At 42.4% G+C, this 12,354-nt stretch overlaps 1 protein-coding gene across 1 annotated transcript in view; it reads left to right on the forward strand.

Annotated features, from left to right (window-relative positions):
• MID1 (midline 1) overlaps nt 1-12,354 on the forward strand; it is a 133,535-nt gene that overhangs the window by 49,190 nt on the left and 71,991 nt on the right. The window contains exon 3 of the mRNA XM_044300935.1: nt 8,637-8,732. Within this exon, the coding sequence (XP_044156870.1) occupies nt 8,637-8,732 (96 nt within the window). The remainder of the gene's footprint in view (nt 1-8,636; nt 8,733-12,354) is intronic.

The following is a 12,354-nucleotide window of genomic DNA, read 5'->3' on the forward strand; positions in this document are numbered from 1 at the left end:
ATGCCTATCCCATGCATGCTTAAACTCCTTCACTGTATTTGCAGCTGCCACTTCTGCAGGAAGGCTATTCCATGCATCCACTACTCTTTCAGTAAAGTAATACTTCCTGATATTACTTTTAAACCTTTGCCCCTCTAATTTAAAACTATGTCCTCTTGTAGCAGTTTTTCTTCTTTTAAATATTCTCTCCTCTTTTACCTTGTTGATTCCCTTTATGTATTTAAAAGTTTCTATCATATCCCCTCTGTCTCGTCTTTCTTCCAAGCTATACATGTTAAGGTCCTTTAATCTTTCCTGGTAAGTTTTATCCTGCAATCCATGTACCAGTTTAGTAGCTCTTCTCTGAACTCTCTCCAAAGTATCAATATCCTTCTGGAGATATGGTTTCAAAAAATCTACAGTACGTCCAGTTGCCTTGATTTATTCTTTACAGATATAGTAAGAGACTCGACTGGGAAAACGCTATCTTTCGTATGCAAAGGTGTTCCTTTTATAGGTGACCTTCAACTGCCTTCATAGAGTCCCAACTTTTATACCGGCTGAATAAAGAGCTTCACCCCCTATTGGACTATAGGCAGCTTATGCAATCCGTAGCGGGCACTGTGCCTGATCTTATTTATCTGTTATTATTACAGACCTCAGAGCTTTCAGTTCCCTGATCTGCAATACATCAGAATCCCATAGAATGGCAACTCTAGGACACCTCTTCTCTTCTTAGAACTCTGGGTTGTGCCATTCCTCTGCTACTCCTCATAGAAACAGTGGGCTTTACCATTTCCAGTTACCAAAAGATATGTCCCTGCACACAGTTACTCTATGAGCACTGGTTAGACAGTGTCAGTACGGTAGGGACACACACACACCCAACTGGTAATGCCCAGTTTTCATTTTATTCATTAATTTCTAAAAGGAATAATGGAGGAATGGGTAAATCCAATAGATCTAAGAAAAGATGGTCTAAATTGCTAACACAGATATGTCAGGAGATCTAACTAAATATACTAGGTACGGAACGTAAAATGTACATGGCTTGGGAAGATGCATCTCCTAAAAGCACCCGTCACCAATTTCTGCCACCCCATCAGACACCCCCGGTGACCATTTCGAAGTACCTAAAGTACACTACGTGCAGAATTATTAGGCAAATGAGTATTTTGACCACATCATCCTCTTTATGCATGTTGTTGTCTTACTCCAAGCTGTATAGGCTCGAAAGCCTACTACCAATTAAGCATATTAGGTGATGTGCATCTCTGTAATGAGAAGGGGTGTGGTCTAATGACATCAACACCCTATATCAGGTGTGCATAATTATTAGGCAACTTCCTTTCCTTTGGCAAAATGGGTCAAAAGAAGGACTTGACAGGCTCAGAAAAGTCAAAAATAGTGAGATATCTTGCAGAGGGATGCAGCACTCTTAAAATGGCAAAGCTTCTGAAGCGTGATCATCGAACAATCAAGCGTTTCATTCAAAATAGTCGACAGGGTCGCAAGAAGAGTGTGAAAAAACCAAGGCGCAAAATAACTGCCCATGAACTGAGAAAAGTCAAGCGTGCAGCTGCCAAGATGCCACTTGCCACCAGTTTGGCCATATTTCAGAGCTGCAACATCAGTGGAGTGCCCAAAAGCACAAGGTGTGCAATACTCAGAGACATGGCCAAGGTAAGAAAGGCTGAAAGACGACCACCACTGAACAAGACACACAAGCTAAAAAGTCAAGACTGGGCCAAGAAATATCTCAAGACTGATTTTTCTAAGGTTTTTTATGGACTGATGAAATGAGAGTGAGTCTTGATGGGCCAGATGGCTGGATTGGTAAAGGGCAGAGAGCTCCAGTCTGACTCAGATGCCAGCAAGGTGGAGGTGGAGTACTGGTTTGGGCTGGTATCATCAAAGATGAGCTTGTGGGGCCTTTTTGGGTTGAGGATGGAGTCAAGCTCAACTCCCAGTCCTACTGTCAGTTAATGGAAGACACCTTCTTCAAGCAGTGGTACAGGAAGAAGTCTGCAAGGTAAGAAAAACATGATTTTCATGCAGGACAATGCTCCATCACACGTGTCCAAGTACTCCACAACGTGGCTGGCAAGAAAGGGTATAAAAGAAGAAAATCTAATGACATGGCCTCCTTGTTCACCTGATCTGAACCCCATTGAGAACCTGTGGTCCATCATCAAATGTGAGATTTACAAGGAGGGAAAACAGTAAACCTCTCTGAACAGTGTCTGGGAGGCTGTGGTTGCTGCTGCACGCAATGTTGATGGTGAACAGATCAAAACACTGACAGAATCCATGGATAAAGAACAGAAAAGAAAATTTGGAAGTTAATTCAATTCAGACCTATTGGGATCACAATGAATCCCAAAGGAATGGGAAATTGAAAAGTTGGGCGCCGACAGGGGTGGTGTTGGGATAAAACTGGCAAAGGAGAAAAAAAAGGAGAAAAGAGAAAAAGGCTAATAAGGAGAATAGGAAAATATGGGAAGGGAGGTGAGGCAGCTCAAGAAGTGTTTGTACCTACAGACACTTAAAGGATAGTGAACAGGTGTAAGGGGTAATAAACTACAGTGTTGGAGAGTCCACCACTTATAGTTTAGACCCCAAATGGAAGAGAGCGCCAGGCCTTATTAACAGTGTAGTTAGAGTGGGAGTACCGTTGAACCGTGATAATTATCAAGAGCAGGAAAGGAAGCAATGTAGTAAAACCTGGATAATGGGTGCTCCAACGTGGAAGACCCTAAGTATACCCTGCTCCACAGGAAAGACCGTCTGACAGCCCAATTTAGAAGACAATGTGGTTGACAAAGATAGAGACTGATAAAAATGGAATGGAATTCATAAATGATGAAGTAAATATAAATAAATATATATATATATATATATATATATATACATACATAAAGGAGATAAAATATCAAATAAATAATGATAATAATAGAGGTGAGGAATGCCCAATTCAGGACAAAATCACACTCTTAGAAACACTCACTTCACTGGGGGGGTGGTCACCAGGATAAGCATATGACACCTGTGACTTGAACCCCCCCGGCCAGGGTCGTATGTAGAGTCGTAGTGATGAAGGCAGCAGGTAATCCGGTGCTTCTGATCAATCACCTTTATTGTAGAAAATGGCTCGACGCGATAACAAGTTGGAAAAACAATGTTGTGGGCACAGAAATGAACCGAAATATGCTCGAAATGAATGTTGTGGGCATATATATATATATTTATTCATTTCGAGCATATTTCGGTTCATTTCTGTGCCCACAACATTGTTTTTCCAACTTGTTATCGCCACGGGCTCCTATTGGCTCTCTGTGCGTTCCACCTGAGCATCGCTGCTTTTGGGCCGGAAACCCCGGCTCCCGTTCCCGTTGGAACGCACTAGGTGCGTTCCACGGAGCGGAAACCGGCCTTCCTTCCGGTCTGTGACGTTGCAGGTTGGTGCCGGCTATCAGCGGCACCCCAGGGAGCTTAGCCGGACATTTGCTCCAGCAGTCCACCTCTACTTCCGCCCGGTGGTGATACGCATCGATATGCGTTCCACAGGGCGGAAGTGCTACTCCATCCGATCCGACAGGCACGATCCGGTACCTCTATTGTGCCTATAGTTGGCACTATGACTTGTATGAAACATTTATATATTTTTATATTTGCCTTTAGTTGTAAACCTATACACCATGTCATATATTCTTTATATTCATTCATCTATTTGATTGTGGAACGCATATGCGTTCCAAATACCGGAAGTACGGCTTCTCCACTTCCGGTTTGAAAAACGCGCCCTTTTGAGGGCCATTATTGTATAAATTGTTTGTTTTACCACTACTTGATTATGTAATGCTCCTGAAGAAGGGGATCTATTGTCCCCGAAACGCGTCGAGCCATTTTCTACAATAAAGGTGATTGATCAGAAGCACCGGATTACCTGCTGCCTTCATCACTACGACTCTACATACGACCCTGGCCGGGGGGGTTCAAGTCACAGGTGTCATATGCTTATCCTGGTGACCACCCCCCCAGTGAAGTGAGTGTTTCTAAGAGTGTGATTTTGTCCTGAATTGGGCATTCCTCACCTCTATTATTATCATTATTTATTTGATATTTTATCTCCTTTATGTATGTGTGTATATATATATATATATATATATATATATATATATATATTTATATTCATCATTTATGAATTCCATTCCATTTTTATCAGTCTCTATCTTTGTCAACCACATTGTCTTCTAAATTGGGCTGTCAGACGGTCTTTCCTGTGGAGCAGGGTATACTTAGGGTCTTCCACGTTGGAGCACCCATTATCCAGGTTTTACTACATTGCTTCCTTTCCTGCTCTTGATAATTATCACGGTTCAACGGTACTCCCACTCTAACTACACTGTTAATAAGACCTGGCGCTCTCTTCCATTTGGGGTCTAAACTATAAGTGGTGGACTCTCCAACACTGTAGTTTATTACCCCTTACACCTGTTCAGAATCCATGGATGGCAGGCTTTTGAGTGTCCTTGCAAAGAAAGGTGGCTATATTGGTCACTGATTTGTTTTTGTTTTGTTTTTGAATGTCAGAAATGTATATTTGTGAATGTTGAGATGTTATATTGGTTTCACTGGTAAAAATAAATAATTGAAATGGGTATATAATTGTTTTTTGTTAAGTTGCCTAATAATTATGCACAGTAATAGTCACCTGCACACACAGATATCCCCCTAAAATAGCTCAAACTAAAAACAAACTAAAAACTACTTCCAAAAATATTCAGCTTTGATATTAATGAGTTTTTTGGGTTCATTGAGAACATGGTTGTTGTTCAATAATAAAATGAATCCTCAAAAATACAACTTGCCTAATAATTCTGCACTCCCTGTAGAAGTACGCTGCTCTAATAGTTAAAACACGCTTGTTCTAAACGTGGAGCAGGTAAGCGGAGAAGGATTTACAGCGTCATAGACATTTAGTATAAGGAGTAGACAATTACTTCTCTCACGTTATTGTTTTATAACCTGCTCTCAAACATTCTGAATTTTGGCTTTTACATGATCGTCTGACAAGGGTAATAAGGTTATGACACGTTATATTATAATATGCAGTATATTTCATTACCTGTCACTAAGTGATATTTAAACTGAAGTAGGTCATTTATATTTAAGTATCCTGTGTCGTCTGAAATCGTAAAATGAAATTCCTTCCTGCAGGGCCTATAAATTTGATATATGAATCTGCTTTTTTGCTATCCATAGGCATGCTCTATGTAAAATGATTTAGCTGCAAAAATAAACAGTGTAGTTTACAGCACTATTCCTGCCGTCAGAGATACCAGAGCCCTAACACACTGGGGGGGCCAATGGGGGTGCAGGGGGCGAAACTCCATTGGCCGAAGATGAGATCTGTCAGGATAGGCGGATAGCCTTGACGCTAGTGTGAACAGAACCTAAAAATCCTATATAAAAATTTGAGAACAATCTACACTACCTAAAAATATATAATTACAGATAATAATCTCGTGATGGTTTCTGTACAAATTTTTACACTAGTGATTATTATTAAACCAATTCTCCTGCATCAGTTTTACTTTATCTATTGGTAATATATGCATAAAAATAGTAAAAGAGGGCGCATTGGAGGTGCTAATAGTGTGTCCGTAAAGGTGTTTTGTGTGACATGAGAAAAAAATACCAGTAAGGGCTCGTTCACACAAACGTTTTTTGCGTTCCGTATACGGGCCCTCTTTTTGCGTTCCATATACGGAACCATTCGGTTCAATGGTTCCACCAAAAAACGGAATGTACTCTGTATACATTCAGTTTCCGTTCAAAGACAGAAAATGTCCTATAATTGCCCGCAAATCGCGTTCCATGGCTCTATTCAAGTCAATGGGTCCGCAAGAAAAACGGAACACATACGGAATGTACTCCGTAAGTCTTCCGTATACTTTCCGTGTTTGCGGAACCATCTATTGAAAATTTTATGCCTAGCCCAATTTTTTTCTATGTAATTACTGTATACTGTATATGCCATACGGAAAAAACGGCACTGGAAAAACTGAGCGCAAAACACTGAAAGCCATACGGTTGTGTGAACGAGCCCTAATTCAGTAAATCAGTATTGCCTCTTTTGTTCCCTCCACATATGTATTTAAAGGGTGTGGACACTTTTGGGGGGCAATTGCATTCTACTCAGTCTAGGCTAAAAGCCATTTTTTGAGTTGATCTTTATTACAAACAGTTTTTCCTCTATAGCTTTCACTTTTAGTACATCTACAGACTATCGCTCTCTGCCTCTCTGCGTATTGAATCCATCAGGGAGCTACTGTGATGGTTCAATCTGTAGCCATTAACTCTGAACTCCTGACAGCTTATAAACAACCGTTGTAGCTAGGGCTGCACGATATATCGAAAAAATAATCGAATCGCTAAATGCGATATGGCCGACCCGAAAATGCCACGATTATATATGAAGGGGCCCCGCGCACATAACTGGCTTTGTGTGTAAAGTATTTTACTACTGTGTGAAACAAGCTCTCTCCTATTGATAAAATGGCCAGCCTCTGTACTCACTTTCACGATGAATGCACTGCAGCGAACGGTAGCGTGACTGACGTCACTTAGTAACGCTCCTGCTTCCTGAAGTGGGAGGAGCGTTACTAAGTGACGTCAGTCACGCATCGGCCGGCCAGCTCGCTGCCGCTCGCTGCAGTGCATTCATAGTACTGTGAAAGTGAGTACAGAGGCTGGCCATTTTATCAATAGGAGAGAGCTTGTTACACACAGTAGTAAAATACTTTACACACACAGCCAGTTATGTGCGCAGTTTAGGACACATAGGGCCATGAGGGGGACCAGCATAAGATGCTATATGTGTGTCTTATGCTGGCCCCCCTCATGGCCCTATGTGTCATAGCACACATCCCCTATAACAGTGCCATCCACAGATCCACCCCATAACAGTGCCATCCACAGGTCCCCATAACACTGTCCTCCACAGATTCCCCCAGACTACTGTCCTCCACAGATTCCCCCAGACTACTGTCCTCCACAGATTCCCCCAGACTACTGTCCTCCACAGATTCCCCCAGACTACTGTCCTCCACAGATTCCCCCAGACTACTGTCCTCCACAGATTCCCCCAGACTACTGTCCTCCACAGATTCCCCCAGACTACTGTCCTCCACAGATTCCCCAGACTACTGTCCTCCACAGATTCCCCCAGACTACTGTCCTCCACAGATTCCCCCAGACTACTGTCCTCCACAGATTCCCCCAGACTACTGTCCTCCACAGATTCCCCCAGACTACTGTCCTCCACAGATTCCCCCAGACTACTGTCCTCCACAGATTCCCCCAGACTACTGTCCTCCACAGATTCCCCCAGACTACTGTCCTCCACAGATTCCCCCAGACTACTGTCCTCCACAGATTCCCCCAGACTACTGTCCTCCACAGATTCCCCCAGACTACTGTCCTCCACAGATTCCCCAGACTACTGTCCTCCACAGATTCCCCCAGACTACTGTCCTCCACAGATTCCCCCAGACTACTGTCCTCCACAGATTCCCCCAGACTACTGTCCTCCACAGATTCCCCCAGACTACTGTCCTCCACAGATTCCCCCAGACTACTGTCCTCCACAGATTCCCCCAGACTACTGTCCTCCACAGATTCCCCGACTGTCCTCCACAGATTCCCCCAGACTACTGTCCTCCACAGATTCCCCAGACTACTGTCCTCCACAGATTCCCCCAGACTACTGTCCTCCACAGATTCCCCCAGACTACTGTCCTCCACAGATTCCCCCAGACTACTGTCCTCCACAGATTCCCCCAGACTACTGTCCTCCACAGATTCCCCCAGACTACTGTCCTCCACAGATTCCCCAGACTACTGTCCTCCACAGATTCCCCCAGACTACTGTCCTCCACAGATTCCCCCAGACTACTGTCCTCCACAGATTCCCCCAGACTACTGTCCTCCACAGATTCCCCCAGACAACGGCGCGGCCTCCACAGATTCCCCCAGACTACTGTCCTCCACAGATTCCCCCAGACAACGGCGCGGCCTCCACAGATTCCCCCAGACAACGGCGCGGCCTCCACAGATTCCCCCAGACAACGGCGCGGCCTCCACAGATTCCCCCAGACAACGGCGCGGCCTCCACAGATTCCCCCACATAACTATGTCATACCCAGCCATGTCAGCGGCTCATATGGGAAAATACAAGCAAATAGACCTCTAGCACAATTCCCTTTTAAAATATTGCATATTGTTATCGCAATTTTTAGGGCCCTAATCACATCGCACTAAATTCCCATATCGTGCAGCCCTAGTTGTAGCAATGAATGTTTAGGAGCGGTCAGGAAAATACAGATAAAAGCTACAGATCGAGCCATCAGAGCAGCTCCCTGAAGGATCCAGTGTAAGGCCCAGTGCAATAGTCTGGAGATGCAGTGAAAGTGAAAGCTATAGAGGAAAAATCTGTTGAATATTTTTAATAAAGACCAACTGAAAAAAAAAAAAAAAAAAAAAATTTGCTCAAAATGTGCATAATCCAATGATTAAAAAAAATGCCTCAAATATGTCCATAGCTTTTAACATATCTCAAAATATTAACTGTCCTGTATTTTTGTATTTTATAGCAAAGCTTGGAAACCAACCTCACCAGCCTCATCAAAAGGAACACCGAGATGGAAATGCTGTTAGCCAAGCTTATTCAGACGTGTCAGCATGTTGAGGTGAGTTCAAAAATCCATCATTATAGCCATAGCATTGAGAAATACACCCAGTTGAGGATTATAATGACTTTCTTTTTTAAGAATGGTTTAGATCCTTACAAGGCAGAGGATTGTGCCTGTTGATTCTTGAAGTTTTGCTATTTTCTATTGTTGCACTGGCTGGAAAAAACATCGGAGACACTTAAAGGGGTTGTGTTTGAATTTTTCATTCTCCTGAAACTGTGCTATTCTTGTCTTTGGTCTTGACTAAGTCTGTTATTAACTTGTACAGGCTAAGCTGCAGTACCAGACATAGTCCATGGGCAAGAGTGGTGCTGTTTCTGGTTGAAATAACGGACCTTTTTCTAATCCAATTTCCTCTCACTATCTCTTTAGACCTGGGATGCATGGAGAATGTCACAATCATTTTACTATCGAGCTTTAATTGACTTTGTATGTAATCTTGTGGACTGCAGCTGTATTTTCTGTACTTGACCAAATACATAAACCAAAAAATGTCTATGGCCGTGAACATTGCACTATGAAAATGCAGTCTGTACATGTTATAGAGCAGGAGGAGCTGAGCAGATTGGTACATCATTTTGAGGGAAAAGGTTCAGTAAATCTTCTAACTTAGGAATCTAACCCTCGGCTCCTTATATGCCGAAGAGTCCAGTGGGCGGTCCTAACTGGCAACTATCTCTATATATAAGTCTATATCACTTATAGGACCACCCATGTGACTACTGAACTCAGATTGTGCAGAGATTTTAATGAATAAATTACATAATTTGCTCTTTTCTCCCCTCCCCACAAAACTATACATCAATCAGCTCAGCGTCTCCTGCTCTATAACATGCTTCCTGCAGATTACACTACAGTTTTATGATGACAGGAGCCCTTTAAAGAGGTTGTCCAAAGACAAATATTCAGCAGTTTTCAAACTGGCACCTTTGTAACGGCATGTAATATTTTTTTTTTAGCATAGCCACTGAATTATTCAATTAAATGTATCTGTATAGCGCCACCTGCTGTTTTTTCTTTTACTTATTTCTCTGTCCACCTTTGCTGAGATGGACGCACATGCTCAGTTTCATCCTTCAAATGCCTCTTGAACGGTGATTGGGATAGAGCTGCAGCAAAAAGGACACCCCTCCTGAGCTTCCAGCTCGATATAAATCTAGCAGAGCACTTGGAACAATGAATGAGATGTTTGGATCCATGTAAGATCTAGAGCTGGTTCTAGCTTTGTTAGAAAGACATTGCCATTTACTATTTGATAGTCATGGGGTAGCCCCCTTAAGGACCAGCTCTTCTGCAGTCTTTTCGCAGGGATTTCCTGCCATTACATAAAATCCACCTAAACGCATTTAATTCATGATGTTGAAACGCTTTGATTCATGTCGGATATTTCCTGTTCAGGGTAACGGAGCAGAGTGGTTCCAATCTTAGAAACTGTCCCAAGCGTGCGTCTTACTTTTAATGCACAATGTATACAGATTGTAAGCTGCGGAAATTGGTTCCTCCTTGGGATTACTTTCATCAGCTGTGCTCCGTAATGATTTTTCCTCCGTACGTTTCGGCTTGTGATGATTATAGAACACTTGGCTTCTTGCGCATCTGCTTTTACTTTCCTGACAAACTATCACAGGAATCTAATTGAAACATCAAAATTTTAAAAAAATTGTGTTTTCTCCGCAGCAAAGCGTTTAAAGCACAGATACTTTGAAGTGGTTAGGTCTTCCGCCACCCCCACTCCCCCTTTTCTATGCATCTTTTTTGAAATTGTGACTGATGCTATCTAATGAGAAGCTTGACAGAGCCTGATCAAAGCGGAGGCACTGAGCTCTGGTATTATCCGACATGTGGAAGTGTCAGTGTCTTAATGGGGAAACCGCATTAAGAAGGTTGTTTTTCATTGCACAGGCCGCTGCATGGCTCAGCGTAGATTTACAATGCCAACGTGGCCGGGCTGTAAAAAAGCACCACTCCTGTCATTAAGTCATCACTAAAATCTGACGCTAGAGAAACTAAAAACAGGTATTCGGTGCGTGTCTGAGCGCCGGATTTCATAGCAAAGTCTGGATTTCTTTTCTTTCATCTGCCATGTATTAAATGCATTGTGCCGTAAAGCTGATTGTTGCTTTTGACAGCCATTCATAGGAACATCAAAGAGAAAGGAGTCGTTCAGTTCTAAAGAACAGCGACTTTGGGTATACGTTACATATGTGGAATTCTGGGAACATTAAGGAAAACCCCATTTGGTTGCAGGCTGCGAAGCAGAACATGAAAGGGGGAGGTCCTCTACATCCGGTTGTATGTTCTACGGTGCTAAGGATGCCTGGCCATTGTGGGCCTCTGTTCTAATTGGCATCAAGGCTTCAGAAATGAAAGGGGCAATGATGAAATCGACACCCATTTTTTCCCCAAAGAATTTATTAAATGTGCAGCCATGGCGGGACCAGCAAAAACGTATATACTCCATAAGGGAGCGCTTAAAGAGGTTGATTAAAAAAGGCAGGGATGCTATTTGAACAGTTAAAAAGAAAAAAAAAAAAGAGTGAGGAGGTTACATCTGTGAATCCAAGACCTCAAGTTCTCATTCCTTCACTTACAGATCATGTAAGGATACCTGCACATGTAGCAGAATATGCTTAGTTTTTCCATGCGTGGTATACTACCACCAATCTTATGTACACTTTGCAGATGTTTTAACCTGCTGTGTTGATTTAGAAATCTGCGTTTTTAGCTGCAGATTTCACCAACCGCATCTAATCCGCACAAAGAACTGCTGTTAGACATTGCGGCTTATAGTGCTGTTTGTGTGCAGAAACGCACAGAAAATTGTGCTGCTCTTCTGCACGTTGACCTGTGTTCCGGAACCCTAAATGTCCATAAAAGTTAAAACTCATCTCTCACACAGTATTATAAAGGCTGTGTGTTTCCTGTAATACAGTTACAGTATACTAGTATTTGAACTGATCGGAAATATCACCCCTTTGTAAAATACCTTTCTCCTCTTGTGTGACTTGTTGAGTGCAGACAATTGTGGTGACCGCTAAAAGGCTGACAGTGTAGGAAATAATTTTTATGGGAAATAATTCAGCCTGTGACTGTGAAACTAATAAAAAATAGTCTCTTTATGTTTCCCTTTGACATTTTCTTCTATTTTATCAGCTTGCATTTAAGGTTTATTTCCTAGGTGAAGATCTCACAAGTAGCATACTATACCGTACATTGATGGATAAATGTGTGGCCCAGATTAAACCTTGTGTGGCAGGAATTTTTGTTCTCAAGTGGCATGCTGGGGAACAGCCAGTAATACATGAGGAATATGTTTTTATGGCCCATTATAAAGCACTCAAATTATGGTTTTGTTTGTCCTTTTGGCAATGTTCCCAGAATTAAGGCTCCAGAGCCACCAGCGCTTTGGACCTAACATGACTCTCTACCGTACCACCCAGGTCTCTCATTGAGTAGTTCCTTTACATTTTTTGTTCCAGGTCAATGTATAAAACTAACTCTATATGTACTGCATGGCTTGTCTTTATTAGTTCTTAGGATTTAAACCTAACAGTCTATGAAAAATAAATATACCACAAATTGGAAAGGTCTTTGGAATAAAATATGTAATAAATGGCTG

This window comes from Bufo gargarizans, chromosome 7, assembly GCF_014858855.1.
Source record: "Bufo gargarizans isolate SCDJY-AF-19 chromosome 7, ASM1485885v1, whole genome shotgun sequence".
Classification (NCBI taxonomy): domain Eukaryota; kingdom Metazoa; phylum Chordata; class Amphibia; order Anura; family Bufonidae; genus Bufo; species Bufo gargarizans.